This window comes from Anarhichas minor, unplaced genomic scaffold (genome assembly GCF_050575085.1).
Source record: "Anarhichas minor isolate MPS153535 unplaced genomic scaffold, ASM5057508v1 ptg000051l, whole genome shotgun sequence".
Lineage (NCBI taxonomy): Eukaryota > Metazoa > Chordata > Actinopteri > Perciformes > Anarhichadidae > Anarhichas > Anarhichas minor.
In genome coordinates, this window is record NW_027466497.1 from 2,232,066 (window position 1) to 2,249,378 (window position 17,313).

The 17,313-nt window shown below is 41.5% G+C and overlaps 5 protein-coding genes across 5 annotated transcripts in view; 4 read left to right on the plus strand and 1 right to left on the minus strand.

Annotated features, from left to right (window-relative positions):
• fhod3a (formin homology 2 domain containing 3a) overlaps positions 1-17,313 on the minus strand; it is a 59,115-nt gene that overhangs the window by 16,339 nt on the left and 25,463 nt on the right. Inside the window, exons 4-10 of the mRNA XM_076075320.1 lie at positions 17,241-17,308; positions 15,500-15,605; positions 3,160-3,254; positions 2,446-2,557; positions 2,195-2,289; positions 1,067-1,210; positions 645-877 (exon numbers count right to left, since the gene is read on the minus strand). Of these exons, the coding sequence (XP_075931435.1) occupies positions 645-877; positions 1,067-1,210; positions 2,195-2,289; positions 2,446-2,557; positions 3,160-3,254; positions 15,500-15,605; positions 17,241-17,308 (853 nt within the window). The remainder of the gene's footprint in view (positions 1-644; positions 878-1,066; positions 1,211-2,194; positions 2,290-2,445; positions 2,558-3,159; positions 3,255-15,499; positions 15,606-17,240; positions 17,309-17,313) is intronic.
• On the plus strand, positions 3,852-5,024 carry LOC142971923 (uncharacterized). Its single transcript, XM_076112664.1, has one exon. The coding sequence runs from the start codon at positions 3,923-3,925 to the stop codon at positions 4,781-4,783; it is 861 nt and encodes a 286-aa protein (XP_075968779.1). The 5' UTR covers positions 3,852-3,922; the 3' UTR covers positions 4,784-5,024.
• On the plus strand, positions 5,528-8,558 carry LOC142971921 (uncharacterized). The gene has a single exon (XM_076112661.1). The coding sequence runs from the start codon at positions 6,400-6,402 to the stop codon at positions 7,801-7,803; it is 1,404 nt and encodes a 467-aa protein (XP_075968776.1). The 5' UTR covers positions 5,528-6,399; the 3' UTR covers positions 7,804-8,558.
• On the plus strand, positions 8,697-11,908 carry LOC142971920 (uncharacterized). Its single transcript, XM_076112660.1, has 2 exons — positions 8,697-9,239; positions 9,516-11,908. Exon 2 carries the CDS (start codon positions 9,920-9,922, stop codon positions 11,903-11,905), a length of 1,986 nt encoding a protein of 661 aa, XP_075968775.1. The 5' UTR covers positions 8,697-9,239; positions 9,516-9,919; the 3' UTR covers positions 11,906-11,908.
• Positions 13,446-14,890, plus strand: LOC142971922 (uncharacterized). The gene has a single exon (XM_076112663.1). The coding sequence runs from the start codon at positions 13,446-13,448 to the stop codon at positions 14,328-14,330; it is 885 nt and encodes a 294-aa protein (XP_075968778.1). The 3' UTR covers positions 14,331-14,890.

Genomic DNA, 17,313 nt, shown 5'->3' on the forward strand with positions numbered 1-17,313 from the left:
ACAACCACCATTTTAATGCTAATGGGTGCGACGGACATAACCTGCTTCGGTCAAGTTACAAACTGACAGGATAAAGAGACAAAGTGTTGAGGACATAAAGAGGAAAGATTTACCTGAGGTTAGCAGCTACAGCCGGCTTTAATTCCCCTTTTTGCGCATACATACACAGCACTGAAATAAGCCGGTGATGGTTTCATAAAGTGTAAGCTTGTATTATAATCACAAACGCTGGAGGCTTGTGCAGCTTTTTTTATCACTTTAAGTGGAGCACAAGTCTGCACCAGTATTTCCATGCAGAATGAAAAGCCCACTCAGAGTGCTCAATTGTGACAGGAGACACACGAGTATGTTACAGCATGTAAGTGAGGAGCAGGGGTAGGAAACCATCGGCAGAAGGCCACAGAGGTCAGCAGCTGAACTTCTTTCTAAGAGACCTTTGAACTCACATGGATGGAAGGAAACCTGACAGTGCTCTGGAGCAGAAAATGTTGGTACAAGACAGTCAGTACTCAAAAGGGATAACAAAAAATTTGGCACCAATCATTCTTTTCACCTGCTGAGAACCAACACCTTCATGACGCTTTCTATAATGTCCCTATAACTTGTTAATTCCGACACTCCTTCATCTTTTCCCAGTCTCTCACCTCCCGCTCGTGTCCTCAGCTCTCTGTCCATTGAAAGGGTGGAAGCCGGCTCTCTGCGGGGACGGGCTGCAGGGGGAGGCCTGACCGGTTCGCCCAAGAGAGGCCCTGCGGCTCCGCCTTCTCTCTAGGCCACACTTTTTGTCACCGCCCCCAAGGCTGACTCGTCGGCGGTCCCGGCGTCCCATTGGTGGAGGCTGGCTGTCATCGTCGCCATCTTCATGCCGTAGGGTCATCTGGAGGAAATGTTGATTGGGTGGGAGTTGTGACGGAGAACTGACGCATTGAGCAAATGTACTATAAATACTGTATGGAGTCCTATTCATTGAATGTAAGCAGCACTTACTAGATGAAATCTTAAACAAAACCCAAATATCAGCTTATAATATCTTCCTTGTGATCTTATGACTTTGTGTGTCTCAAACCTCATAGATGTTGAGCTGCTCAACCAAGTCCAGATCTGTGCCTTTCCGCCCCAGATGTCTTTGGGACACTGTGTCCATGCCTTGTTCCTCCAGACCATCGACCAGGTCGTAAAATGAGTCCTGATCAGGCAGTGTTGCAAGTGTCTGCAAAGAGAAAAGGAGACGGATAAGTCATCAAGGCGTAACTGAGGTTTGAAATGCTTTTAAACATTTAAGTGGCTAAATTCCCAAATATTGCAATGTTGCATGTACAGTAATTTCATTATAGTTGGGCCAGAGAATCCCTGAAACAGCACAATTAAAGAAATGTTGGGCGAAACCCTGGGATATCTTTAATAACAAAATGTATTTTTAAAAATGAAATAAATAACAAATTAAGGAAAGAAAAGACCAGACTGGCAAATACAGTACGGGTACTTTTGCAAAACCTCAAGGTTGTGCCACTTGTTGAGGGGATTAGAAAACTGAAGATCCCATAGATGTCAATGTAATGTTACGTGTGTTTGAATCAGTTGTATGTTTTATTTGTTGTTAAACAAAAGGTTGTTTTATAGACATGTCGAATAATTATTTTGCGACCTTGCCTGTACCGAAGAGTTCAAGATACTCAATTAAGGGCGATCAGTTTGCCGTCATGCCCCTTCAGTCCTGGGTTGGATAAATGACCCAACCCAGTCATCGGATATTGCTTATCCATAGTTGGAAGAATCACCTGGTATTGTTAGGCTAAATGTCATCTGTTAATCACGAACCTGTTTATAGCCAGCTGTTTGATCTACTGTCTGATGCTGCTGTACTCTATGACTGTACTGCAGCTATCTATCCATCGGTAATAACTGTCACCAGCATCATTTAGTCATTTACCGCACTGAAGGTGAATATTCAAGTATCTTATGTGCCTGAAATGTCCGGTTTGATTTGTTTCACAACCTGCCGCACAACAGATTTCCGTAATTTTCCCATTTCTCATCTAATGTGACAGCTTTCCCCCAAAATACGGTGTGGCCTTTTGGATGACGAGATGCCGGTCTGGTCTGTAATACCAGTGTCCATATCACAGTTATATAAGTACATAATAATAAAAAAGTACATAAACATTCAGTATATAAACACTACAGACATGGGCACCTTATTAATGAGGGTCATGGCGTAGACCAGCAACTCTGTGTCCACTCCGTCCTTCTCATGCAAAATCTCCATAGTATTGGACCACGGCTTGCATCCTGGAAATCAGTCCATTACAAATAAAAGTCACTCTCGATGCAACCACACCTCCTTATATGTCAACCTGGGCCATAAACTAAATAGTTAAATAACACAGAATAATGAGTGAGAACAAGCTCCTCTGCAGCTGGTGGCGTGTTTGACTGATTTAATACCTCTCTTGGTGTCCACAGAGGTGATGGCTTCTATCAGCAGCGGGGCGTTGGACTCGGAGTACTCAACAAACACTAACAATAGCTTCAGAGTTGTTTTCACCACCAGACGGAACTAGAGAGGAGGAATACAGATACAGAAACAACACAAACAATGGATATATTATGGTGACCATCATGTTGGAAACATGTTTTTCTATTCTATTCGCATCATGATATATCTTTAAATCCTTGTTTATTATGGGCTTCTAGACAAGACAGTTTAAATTCACATGGTATAGATTTAGCCATATGGGCAACAAGGAAATTCATATAGACCTTATTTATGTTTATATGTATATCTCTCAATAATGTTGTCTCAATGATGATAAGATGGCTTAATGATGTTACTCCAAGTTTTACAAGTTTAATATTAGATAAAGATAGGGAGTCCTTTTGTTGTAAATGTGCTACTATATGTGCACATTGAATATTATTCAAATGAAATGCATTTTTATAAATTAACAAAAAAAAAGAAACAATGCAATGTTGTGCTTCAGCCACTGTAATCAAAACTGATACTTTAAGTGCAAAGAGCACCTTCACACAGTTATGAAAATACCACAAGGCCAACAAAAGACACCACAAACAAGTCAGGACACAGAATACATCGACAGCCTGCTTGTGTGTACATTCTTTTTTTGTATTTTTAATTTTTTTTGTATGGATCGGCTATACCTTTGAGCCAACAAGAATGTACAGCCACTGGATTGTCTCAGCATGCCCAATGACACCGTTCATCCCATCTACATACAGCATGATCTGCCCCAGAGCTGAGAAAGAGGGAGGAGAACGAAACAAAGAGTTAGAGGGAGAGGACAAATATAGAAAGATGATTCAACACTTGCTGTAAACAAACCAACCGAGCACACCAAATTGCAACTGTGTGCAGCACACAAGTCCATCTACTGTAGCTATATATAGCAGGGACTAAAAGTTTCCTCCCTTGGATCTTTATGATCTTTAAAACACAAAGAGCAGAAAATGGAAATGATTTGGAAAAGTAATTGTTTTCAAGCCTAAGTGGTATACTTTATTTTATATAAAGTAGTTCCAGCTCAACCTGCTTAAAGATTAAAGGTTAATAAAGTACAAATGTAATACATGTACCCTAAATTACTTGAGAACTTGTTGCTAACACTTCTGGAAAATCCACAAAAAACAACTGACTGAGAAGGAAGTCTAATGAGATGGCGGCCTACTCAGACACCTGGAGCCTGGTTAGAAAGTTGAGAAGGACAGACGAGAACTGGACACTTAACCAAAATATAAATAGATTGAAAGTCAAAATGAAAGTCAAAATGAAAGTGAAAACAATTCTGTTATATAATGCTACGACCTAGATAGTAAAAAGAGTTTCTGTGAAGCAAGAGAGAGGTCAGCTCACACACATCGAGAACGAGAGACGGAAGAAACAAGTTTGATTTCATCCTCCTCAACCATGTATATGGACTCGAATTTGAAAGCTGAAGTTTTGTCTTCAGTTCTTGGACAAATCGTTAAAGCCTATGACAAGAACTTATGCAAGACAAAAGACAATATTTTGAGTGTTGACGACTTTCATCTCCACAACCTCATCGGGCAACAACAGGCTTGTGGGAAGCAATTTTTCATCGACGGGATAACGTTTTTTGACTCTGCGTATGATTACGACTTCACTGATCTCTCTGACTCGGCTGAGTGCATGAGAGGGGATGAGCTTTACCAGCGCCCAAAAGGTTGGTACCGCATGGCCTTAAAGGTCAAAGGTAGATATCCAGATGGAGACGCCTGGTTGGGCACAAAAGGATGGAGGAGTCACTCTGTACCTGGAGAATGGCCTGTTTCCTACCACGGAACAAGCTTAGATGGAGTCAAAGGCATCATCAGGAGCTACTACACAGCCGGAGGCAGAGCCTTGTATGGCAGAGGAATCTACTCAACGCCAGACATACATGTTGCTGAGAGAGAAAACTATGCCAAGACTTTCACATCGGAGACGACTGGGAAGAGTTACAAAGTGATCCTGCAAAATCGAATCAATCCTGAGAAGAGAGAGATTTGCCAACGATCTGATTACTGGCTCATTCCTGTTCCCAAAGGAGCTTCTGCTGCGGAGGAGAAACAGATAGTGGAGAGCTCCATTCGACCTTACGGCATTCTGATTAAGGAAATAAATGACGATCATGAAAGCAGTGACGATGAAAGCAATGATCATGAAAGCAGTGACGATGAAAGCAGGTATGATGATAGAGGTGAGGCTGGTTTACTCGGTAGTATTCTTCATTCATTGTATTCCACATTTCAATCACTGTTTAGGTAAAGCCAGAGCAAGTGTCCAGTTGTCTTTAATCTTTTCATTGCCATCCATTGTACAACCCAATTAACAAAAATGTGTCCAAAATTGTTGGGATGGAAGATCAACAACGAATGATTTGAACACTACAAAGACTTGTTTTTCATTGAACTTTACTCAATTCAGTTTCCTTGTTATACCTGAAAAACGTGTTACTTAATTGTTCATTTGTTTCTCGATATTAATAAAGAGTTGTTAATTATCTTCCCTTCAGTGTTTTATTGGTGCTGGGTTGTTCGGGGATTTCCTACAGAGACTCTTGAAATCTAAAGTTTAGCCATCGGTTGTGCAACTCTGTTACCTGACAAAACAAACAAAACACCACAGTCCTTATAATACAAATGGTTTGATACGATCTGAAGAAAATAATTGAGAACTCCCTGTAAAGAATAATGATTCAAAACAAAGATTGAGGGGGCAAATCTTGATACCTTATGACAGACAAAAAGCAGGAAATAGAAATGATATGGATGCAGTTTTCTTTTCAAGCCTCAGTGGTGTTGTTTTCCACTGTATTGGCATTGTTAGTTTTATATGTACAGTAGTTGAGGTGTGGTTTCTCTCTCACTGAATGAGCTTGGAGCCCAGTATCTATGAAAGCAGAAGTTGCAGCTTTACGCCCTCCTTGACATACAGCCAAGACTCCTGCCATGATGTTAAGCCAGCCTTTGAGATACAGCACTCGTATACTGTTCATGCATGTTCCACTTCAAAGTCAGTAGAACAACATTTATGAAATACTTTCAAAGAGGGGAATGTAAAACAGGTTTCTGTCGTAGCCGTCCTCCGTTGCTCTGTTGAAAACAAGTTTCTGTGAAGAGAGAGAGCTCAGCTCACACACATCGTGAACAAGAGAAGATGATACAGGCGACGATGAAGCTGTTGAGGTAGAGCCAGAGCAAGTGTCTCATTGTCTGTTGCTCGTGGGGCCTTTTAAGAGCTTTATTCCAGGGTTACGTCTCCCCTTGTCTGCCACCATACTGTCTTAACGATGTAAAATTTGAATTATCTTTTAATCCATTGTATGAACCGATTAACAAAGCTATGTCCAAAATAGTTGGGATGGAAGATCAAAAACACGAGCACATAACATAAGGAGTATGTTTCTACGTTATAGTTTTATTGCAGACATAAAGGCCTGAAAACCTTTTTTTTGTCAATCAGCTTCTTACTACGAATGATACGGGTCCTACATGAACACACAATTTTGGTAAATATACAATTATGTTGTCCCTGTTTGAAGTTCTTGAAAGAGTGTTAGTCTCTTTATGAATAACAATTCAAGATGTTTAGTTTCCTTACTTTTACATACATTGTTTGACTACTGTGATAGAGAAATATTACTTTCAAAGCAGTTTTTTTTCACTTCCGTTTTCTATCGGTGCTGGGGTGTTAGGGGATTTCTACAGGAAATCCTGCAGAATTGAAACTGAAAGTTTAACCAGCGGTTGTGCAACTCAGCCAACTGACAAAACTGAAAACTAAAAACCCTTAAAAAGAAGTATCTGTGAAGACAGAGAGCTCAGCTCACACACATCGTGAACAAGAGAAGAAGATACATTTTGTTTTCATCCTCCTCAACCATGTATACGGACTCGGATTTGAAGGTAGAAGTTATATCTTTGCTTTTTGGACAAACTGTAACACCCTTTGACAGGAAAAGATGCCAGACGACAGCAAACTTTTTGTCTGTTGATGACTTTCATCTCCACAACCTCATCGGGCAACAACAGGCTTGTGCTGACGATTTTTTCATTAATGCAGAAAAGTTTTTGGACTCTGCGTATGACTGCGACTTCACTGATCTCTCTGACTCGGCTGAGTATATGAGAGGGGATGATCTTTACCAGCGCCCAAAAGGTTGGTACCGCATGGCCTTAAAGGTCAAAGGTAGATATCCAGATGGAGACGCCTGGTTGGGTACAGAAGGATGGAGGAGTCACTCTGTACCTGGAGAATGGCCTGTTTCCTACCACGGAACAAGCTTAGATGGAGTCAAAGGCATCATCAGGAGCTACTACACAGCCGGAGGCAGAGCCTTGTATGGCAGAGGAATCTACTCAACGCCAGACATACAAGTTGCTGAGAGAGAAGACTATGCCAAGACTTTCACATCGGAGGCGACTGGGAAGAGTTACAAAGTGATCCTGCAAAATCGAATCAATCCTGAGAAGAGAGAGATTTGCCAACGATCTGATTACTGGCTCATTCCTGTTCCCAAAGGAGCTTCTGCTGCGAAGGAGAAACAGATAGTGGAGAGCTCCATTCGACCTTACGGCATTCTGATTAAGGAAATAAATGACGAAGATGAAAGCAGTGACGATGAAAGCAATGATCATGAAAGCAGTGACGATGAAAGCAGGTATGATGATAGAGGTGATGAAAATAGAGGTGATGAAGATAGAGGTGATGAAGATAGAGGTGATGAAGATAGAGGTGATGGTGATAGAGGTGATGATGACACAGGTGATGATGATACAGGTGATGAAGATGCAGGTGATGATGACACAGGTGATGGTGATACAGGTGATGAAGATACAGGTGATGAAGACACAGGTGATGGTGATAGAGGTGATGAAGATACAGGTGATGAAGATAGAGGTGATGAAGATACAGGTGATGATGACACAGGTGATGGTGATAGAGGTGATGAAGATACAGGTGATGATGATACAGGTGATGAAGATGCAGGTGATGATGACACAGGTGATGGTGATACAGGTGATGAAGATACAGGTGATGAAGACACAGGTGATGGTGATACAGGTGATGATGATACAGGTGATGAAGATGCAGGTGATGATGACACAGGTGATGGTGATACAGGTGATGATGATACAGGTGATGAAGATACAGGTGATGAAGATACAGGTGATGAAGATACAGGTGATGAAGATACAGGTGATGAAGACACAGGTGATGGGGTGATAGAGGTGATGAAGATACAGGTGATGATAGAGCTTCTGCTGCGGAGGAGAAACAGATAGTGGAGAGCTCCATTCGACCTTACGGCATCCTGATTAAGGAAATAAATTACGATGATGAAAGCAGTGACGATGAAAGCGATGATCATGAAAGCAGTGACGATGAAAGCGGGTATGATTATTGAGGTGATAAAGATAGAGGTGATGAAGATACAGATGATGATGATAGAGGTGATGAAGATACAGATGATGATGATAGAGGTGATGATGGTAGAGGTGATGAAACTACAGGCGATGATGATAGCATGTGCATTATCTTGTAATCGATTGTATGAACCGATTATCAAAGCTATGTCCAAAGTAGTTGAGATGGAAGACCAAAACCACGAGCACATAACAAAAGGAGTTTGTTTCTACATTATATCTTCATTGCATACATTATGTTAAAGGCCTGAAAACTTTTTTTGTCAATCAGCTTCTTACTATGAATGATACGGGTCCTACGTGAATTTTGTTAAATATACAATCAGGTTGTGTTTTTCACAGAGGAGATTGCTCTATTTGTGTTGGGTCTGTGCTCTTGTTACTGTTTTAAGTTCATGAAAGAGCGTTAGTCTCTTTATGAATAATAATTAAGATGTTTTGTTTCCTTACTTTTACTTGAATTTTTTTCCTACTGTGATAGAGAAATACTCATTTGAAAGCATGTTTTTTTTTACTAAACTTTACTCAATCCAGTTTCCTTGTTACACCTGAAAACATGTTTGTTAATTGTTCATTTGTTACTCGATATTAATAAAGAGTTGTTAATTATCTTCCCTTCAGTGTTTTATTGGTGCTGGGTTGTTCGGGGATTTCCTACAGAGACTCTTGAAACCTAAAGTTTAGCCATCGGTTGTGCAACTCTGTTACCTGACAAAAAAAAAAAAAACACCACAGTCCTTATAATACAAATGGTTTGATACGATCTGAAGAAAATAATTGAGAACTCCCTGTAAAGAATAATGATTCAAAACAAAGATTGAGGGGGCAAATCTTGATACCTTATGACAGACAAAAAGCAGGAAATAGAAATTATATGGATGCCGTTTTCTTTTCAAGCCTCAGTGGTGTTGTTTTCCACTGTATTGGCATTGTTAGTTTTATATGTACAGTAGTTGAGGTGTGGTTTCTCTCTCACTGAATGAGCTTGGAGCCCAGTATCTATGAAAGCAGAAGTTGCAGCTTTACGCCCTCCTTGACATACAGCCAAGACTCCTGCCATGATGTTAAGCCAGCCTTTGAGATACAGCACTCGTATACTGTTCATGCATGTTCCACTTCAAAGTCAGTAGAACAAAATTTTTGAAATACTTTCAAAGAGGGGAATGTAAAACAGGTTTCTGTCGTAGCCGTCCTCCGTTGCTCTGTTGAAAACAAGTTTCTGTGAAGAGAGAGAGCTCAGCTCACACACATCGTGAACAAGAGAAGATGATACAGGCGACGATGAAGCTGTTGAGGTAGAGCCAGAGCAAGTGTCTCATTGTCTGTTGCTCGTGGGGCCTTTTAAGAGCTTTATTCCAGGGTTATGTCTCCCCTTGTCTGCCACCATACTGTCTTAACGATGTAAAATTTGAATTATCTTTTAATCCATTGTATGAACCGATTAACAAAGCTATGTCCAAAATAGTTGGGATGGAAGATCAAAAACACGAGCACATAACATAAGGAGTATGTTTCTACGTTATAGTTTTATTGCATACATAAAGGCCTGAAAACCTTTTTTTGTCAATCAGCTTCTTACTACGAATGATACGGGTCCTACATGAACACACAATTTTGGTAAATATACAATTATGTTGTCCCTGTTTGAAGTTCTTGAAAGAGTGTTAGTCTCTTTATGAATTTAGTTTCCTTACTTTTACATACATTGTTTGACTACTGTGATAGAGAAATATTACTTTCAAAGCAGTTTTTTTTCACTTCCGTTTTTTATTGGTGCTGGGGTGTTTGGGGATTTCTACAGGAAGTCCTGCAGAATTGAAACTGAAAGTTTAACCAGCGGTTGTGCAACTCTGCCAACTGACAAAACTAAAAACTAAAAACCCTTAAAAAGAAGTATCTGTGAAGACAGAGAGCTCAGCTCACACACATCGTGAACAAGAGAAGAAGATACATTTTGTTTTCATCCTCCTCAACCATGTATACGGACTCGGATTTGAAGGTAGAAGTTATATCTTTTCTTTTTGGACAAACTGTAACACCCTTTGACAGGAAAAGATGCCAGACGACAGCAAACTTTTTGTCTGTTGACGACTTTCATCTCCACAACCTCATCGGGCAACAACAGGCTTGTGCTGACGATTTTTTCATTAATGCAGAAAAGTTTTTTGACTCTGCGTATGACTGCGACTTCACTGATCTCTCTGACTCGGCTGAGTATATGAGAGGGGATGAGCTTTACCAGCGCCCAAAAGGTTGGTACCGCATGGCCTTAAAGGTCAAAGATAGATATCCAGATGGAGACGCCTGGTTGGGCACAGAAGGATGGAGGAGTCACTCTGTACCTGGAGAATGGCCTGTTTCCTACCACGGAACAGGCTTAGATGGAGTCAAAGGCATCATCAGGAGCAACTACACAGCTGGAGAGAGAGACATGTATGGCAGAGGAATCTACTCAACGCCAGACATACATGTTGCTGAGAGAGAAAACTATGCCAAGACTTTCACATCGGAGGCGACTGGGAAGAGTTACAAAGTGATCCTGCAAAATCGAATCAATCCTGAGAAGAGAGAGATTTGCCAACGATCTGATTACTGGCTCATTCCTGTTCCCAACGGAGCTTCTGCTGCGGAGGAGAAACAGATAGTGGAGAGCTCCATTCGACCTTACGGCATCCTGATTAAGGAAATAAATGACGAAGATGAAAGCAGTGACGATGAAAGCAGGTATGATGATAGAGGTGATGAAAATAGAGGTGATGAAGATACAGGTGATGAAGATAGAGGTGATGAAGATACAGGTGATGGTGATAGAGGTGATGAAGATACAGGTGATGGTGATAGAGGTGATGAAGATACAGGTGATGGTGATAGAGGTGATGAAGATACAGGTGATGGTGACAGAGGTGATGAAGATACAGGTGATGATGATAGAGCTTCTGCTGCGGAGGAGAAACAGATAGTGGAGAGCTCCATTCGACCTTACGGCATCCTGATTAAGGAAATAAATGACGAAGATGAAAGCAGTGACGATGAAAGCAGGTATGATGATAGAGGTGATGAAAATAGAGGTGATGAAGATACAGGTGATGAAGATAGAGGTGATGAAGATACAGGTGATGGTGATAGAGGTGATGAAGATACAGGTGATGGTGATAGAGGTGATGAAGATACAGGTGATGGTGATAGAGGTGATGAAGATACAGGTGATGGTGACAGAGGTGATGAAGATACAGGTGATGATGATAGAGCTTCTGCTGCGGAGGAGAAACAGATAGTGGAGAGCTCCATTCGACCTTACGGCATCCTGATTAAGGAAATAAATGACCCCTGTGGGTCAAGCCCCACTTCCCAGTCCAAGTCAACTGCCGCCCTGGCTGAAGCACCGCAAACCGGGCCACCAATACAGCATAGGTTGCCCCTTCACCTCAGCCCTCAGTTACCATCCATTTGCCCGCTCTTCCCTCCTGCAACCCTCATTGCTGGTGACTCCGTGGTTAGAGGCGTTCGCTTTTTTAACGCGGACACTTGCAGCTTTCCCGGTTCGACTGTTCCCGACATTCTGGCGAATCTCCAATCCCTCCTGCCAATGCTCCCCTCTTCAGTAAACAGACTCATCGTGCACGTTGGAACTAATGACATGGCCAGAGAACACTCTGAACTGACAAAAATAGACTTTAACCATCTTCTAGAGTTCCTTAGAAAATCAGGAAAGGAAGCGTTTTTATCTGGCCCCATTCCGACTCTTAACCGCGGGTCCGTTCGTTTTAGCAGGATCCGCACACTCAACATCTGGCTCCAGTCCGCTTGCAGGGCTCACAATGTTGGTTTTATTGATAACTTCAACTTGTTTTGGAATCGTCGCAGCCTCTACGCAAGAGACGGTTTACACCCGAACAAAGCTGGCGCTAAAGTACTAAAAGCCAATATTCATTACACTGTTCACTCCTATCCACATGACTGACTGTTTACACCTGACACACGCCATCCTGGATCCCCTGTCCTCTGTCACTCCTCCTCTACGTTCATTCATCAGCCGTATATGACCCCAGCAGCTCCCCCTATGGGCTCAGCGATCCGACATCTGCAGCAGCTGAGTTTCCCATACAGACGGTTACATCAGTGAGGCCACCGCCCCGGTCCCTTCGTCACCACGGTGGAGTGAACTATTCAAACCTCCGTTCATTCAGCCGTGCCTCCAAATCGGCTCGGAACTGCTTGAAGATTAGCATGGCCTCAGCTAATGTCAGATCACTGACCAACAAGGCATTCATTTTACAGGACTTTTTTTATCTCCCACGAGATGGATGTTCTGTGTCTGACAGAAACCTGGCTTAAAGATGAACCCAGTGCCTTCTCAGAGCTTGTCCCCACTGGCTGTGGACTGGTAGAGGTGGTGGGCTTGCCACAGTCTTTAAGAGCAGTCTCTGTTGCCGCCAGGTTCAAATGGATCCGTTCTCCAGCTTTGAGCTTCAACTCTTTGAGTATCCACAGTCCACCAGAACTTTATGTGCACTTGTCTATCGGCCTCCTAAACCCAATGGTGTGTTTTTATCCAGGAGTTTTCTGAATTATTAGCTGAAATCTTCCCAAAATATGATATTTTAAAAGTATTTTAATTTTTGGTGATTTTAATATTCATGTGTGCTGCTCCTTTAAGCCAATGGTGAACGCCTTTTTAAACCTGATTGACTCTTTTAATCTTGAGCACAGCTAGTCTCTGGTCCCACTCATGAACATGCTCATACATTGGACCTTGTCTTATCTTTTGGTGTGAAGCAATGTTCTTGGACCACAAACCTGTCATGTTTGAAGCTGTTACTGCTGACTCAGACACTCCACCCCCCCGTTCGCTGCTCTCGTTTTATAAATATACAATCATGTTGTTGTGTTTTTTCACAGAGGAGATTGCTCTATTTGTGTTGGGTCTGTGCTCTTGTCGCTGTTTTAAGTTCTTGAAAGAGCATTAGTCTCTTCATGAATAATAATTCAAGATGTTTTGTTTCCTTACTTTTACTTGAATTGTTTGACTACTGTGATAGAGAAATACTCATTTGAAAGCAGGTTTTATTTGGTGCTTTGAGAACTACCAGCTTTGATTTGAAAATATCTGCAGACTCTGATTTATTGTATCAAAACATCTGATGATTTTAACATTGCAATAACATCTTTTTCACTGAACTTTACTCAATCCAGTTTCCTTGTTACACCTGAAAACACGTTTGTTAAGTGTTCATTTGTTACTCTTTGTAGATAAAGAGATGTTAATGATTTTCCCTTCAGTTTTTTATCGGTGCTGGGGTGTTAGGGGATTTCTACAGGAAGTCCTGCAGAATTGAAACTGAAAGTTTCACCAGAGGTTGTGCAACTCTGCCAACTGACAAAACTGAAAACCCCACCTCCGTTGCTCTGTTGAAAACAAGTATCTGTGAAGAGAGAGCTCAGCTCACACACATCGTGAACAGGAGAAGAAGAGACAAACTTTGATTTCATCCTCCTCAACCATGTATATGGACTCAAATTTGAAGGTTGAAGTTATATCTTCACTTTTTGGACAAACTGTAACACCCTTTGACAGGAAAAGATGCCAGACGACAGCAAACATTTTGTCTGTTGACGACTTTCATCTCCACAACCTCATCGGGCAACAACAGGCTTGTGCTGACGATTTTTTCATTAATGCAGAAAAGTTTTTTGACTCTGCATATGACTGCGACTTCACTGATGTCTCTGACTCGGCTGAGTATATGAGAGGGGATGAGCTTTACCAGCGCCCAAAAGGTTGGTACCGCATGGCCTTAAAGGTCAAAGGTAGATATCCAGATGGAGACGCCTGGTTGGGCACAGAAGGATGGAGGAGTCACTCTGTACCTGGAGAATGGCCTGTTTCCTACCACGGAACAGGCTTAGATGGAGTCAAAGGCATCATCAGGAGCAACTACACAGCCGGAGGCAGAGCCTTGTATGGCAGAGGAATCTACTCAACGCCAGACATACATGTTGCCGAGAGAGAAGACTATGCCAAGACTTTCACATCGGAGACGACTGGGAAGAGTTACAAAGTGATCCTGCAAAATCGAATCAATCCTCAGAAGAGAGAGATTTGCCAACGATCTGATTACTGGCTCATTCCTGTTCCCAACGGAGCTTCTGCTGCGAAGGAGAAACAGATAGTGGAGAGCTCCATTCGACCTTACGGCATCCTGATTAAGGAAATAAATGACGAAGGTGAAAGCAATGATGATGAAAGCAATGATCGTGAAAGCAGTCATTTTGAAAGCAGGAATGATTATAGAGGTGATGAAGATACAGCTGATGATGATCAAGGTGATGATGATAGAGGCGATGAAACTACAGGCGATGATGATAGCATGTGCATTATCTTGTAATCGATTGTATGAACCGATTATCAAAGCTATGTCCAAAGTAGTTGAGATGGAAGACCAAAACCACGAGCACATAACAAAAGGAGTTTGTTTCTACATTATATCTTTATTGCATACATTATGTTAAAGGCCTGAAAACTTTTTTTGTCAATCAGCTTCTTACTACGAATGATACGGGTCCCACATGAATTTTGCTAAATATACAATCATGTGTTTTTTCACAGAGGAGATTGCTCTATTTGTGTTGGGTCTGTGCTCTTGTCGCTGTTTTAAGTTCTTGAAAGAGCGTTAGTGTCTTCATGAATAATAATTCAAGATGTTTTGTTTCCTTACTTTTACATGAATTGTTTTCCTACTGTGATAGAGAAATACTCATTTCAAAGCAGGTTTTATTTGGTGCTTTGAGAACTACCAGCTTTGATTAGAAAATATCTGCAGACTCTGATTTATTGTATCAAAACATCTGATGATTTTAAAATTGCAATAACATCTTTTTACACCTGAAAACATGTTTGTTACTTGTTCATTTGTTACTCTTTGTAAATAAAAAGTTGTTAATGATTTTCCCTTCAGTTTTCTTTTGGTGCTGGGGTCTTAGGGGATTTCTACAGAAACTCCTGCAGAATTGAAACTGAAAGTTTAACCAGCGGTTGTGCAACTCTGCCAACTGACAAAAGAAAAAACACCACAGTCCTTATAATACAAATGGTACGATCTGAAGTGAAGAATTGAGAACTCCCTGTAAAGAATAATGATTCAAAACACAGATTGAGAAGGCAAATCTTGATACCTTATGACAGACAAAAAGCAGGAAATAGAAATGATATGAATGCAGTTTTCCGCTGTATTTTCTATGACAGAAAGAGGCATGTTGTTAGTTTTATATGTACAGTTGTTGAGATATGGTTTTCCTCTCACAGAATGAGCTTTGAGCTCAGTATTTATAAAACACGCCTTTGCAGCTTTTCTCCCTTCTTGATATTTAGCCAAGTCTCCTGGTTTTGTTCACAAGCCTTAAAGCACTTATATAATACTAAACTTTAATTTACATTTTCCACTAAAGTTACTAAAGCAACGTTTGTGAAAGTCTATAAAAAGAGGTTTCTGCTGTATGCAAATGAGATCTAATACTGTATCTGAATATGATCATTAGTGAGTGGGAGAAACTATACCTCTTAATATGTAGTTCTGGTAGTTCTGGTCAGCTTCTGCTCCCACCTTGATGAGACACGTCAGACCTTCAGCCATCACAAACTCATGGACCAGATCTTTGTCATCCTGAAGTTAAACAGAGGAAGCGGGCATAGAATAAGTTAATACAATAAACACTAACTGTGTAGAGAACCACACATAATCCCTCTTACAAATCATAAGTTTACTCACGTATTCAAGTTGCATTCTCTTTTGTTACCACATGATGTCAGTAATGTGCAGGATTTGGACTTAGGTTGACAGTAAATACACTTTCAATCCCCCCACATGTTCAGGCCAGCTGACACACTCTACATGTCAACAGCCACGTGTTTTGCAATTTGTTGCTTTTGCGATATCATGTCTCACAACAAAAACTAAATTAAAAGGATGATGAAAGCACTTCCAGGAAGCTGTCTGACCAGACTCAAAGAATGCTGCCCTCGGGTTGCTATCAACTTTGTGACACATCATTTCATTCAAGGGCTTTAGGTGAAAAATGAGAACCAGGAAGAAAGTCATGTCATTGGTTGCACAAAGCCTCATGCAGCAGCAGTGGATTGGCGAGAAGATGTAAAGGACGTTTTCATTCGTTACTCACTTGCAATTTTTCTTGTGCCATTAAAGTGTGTGCAAATTGTATTCATGATACTTACAATAGCACTCAACTGCTGCAGTAATTCAAAGATCTCACATTGCTGTTTGGTTTCACACACAAATGTGTTCAATAACGCAGCTTGCTTAGTGGCCCTAAGCTGCAAACCATGGCGCTTTACGTACCACTCTAGCGTTCAGCGGCGGTGTGTCACTATACTTGTCACATGTCTTTTCAAAATAAACTTCCGTCTTAACAGGAAGTTAGGTTTGGGCAACAAAATCCCTTAATTACGTTTAGGAGAAGAGCATCGCGACGACTCACGAGACCTGCTTGTGACTAACGAGTCACCTGGCTGGCGACTGACATAAGTCCCGTGACTAACAACACGAATGACTCACACGACGAATGACTAACGGGACAAGATGTCAACTTTACTTTGTTTTGCACGGGACACTACAGCGGTCCCTGCTTGGTTTACGTACGTTGCTCTGCCGCAGTTGGGTGCGTCGGATACACACGCTTCTTTATTTGACGCCTTGGGAGTGACAACAGGTTGGTTATTATTGTCTGTGTGTGTGTGTGTGTGTGTGTGTGTGTGTGTGTGGGCATGTATTGCTCATGTTGTGGGGACATCTATCTACATAGTCACATTGTGGGGACTTGCATTTCTTTTGGGGACAGAATACAGGTCCCCATAACGTAAATCATTATAGTCTAGGGGAAGTAGCAGTGGGGTTAGGTTAAGTCTCCAGGAAATGAATGGAAGTCAATGTAATGTCCTCTAATGTGATGGAGACGCGACTGTGTCTGTGTGTGTGTCTGTGTGTGAGTGTGTGTGTGCTCTAGAAAAAGCACATGGTGTTTAAGGTGGCTGACTCCTCTCATCTTAAAATAAAGATTCACACAAAAACAAATGCAAACACCCACACACACACGCACGCACACACACACACACACACACACACCCACAGAGGACACACCCACAGAGGTACACACACACAGGGAGAGAAACGCCACGTTGATGGTGATCCCTGTCATCACGGAGGCGCACGGTGGCCACAATAACCAACTGTATTCTGCAACAAAAACTGACAGTCATTGCATGTGAAATCTGCGTGTGTTACCTGAAAAATTTGCTTGAGAGAGAACAGTGCCCTTCTCAAGTCACGTCCATTGGAAATATACAGCCTTTCTGGA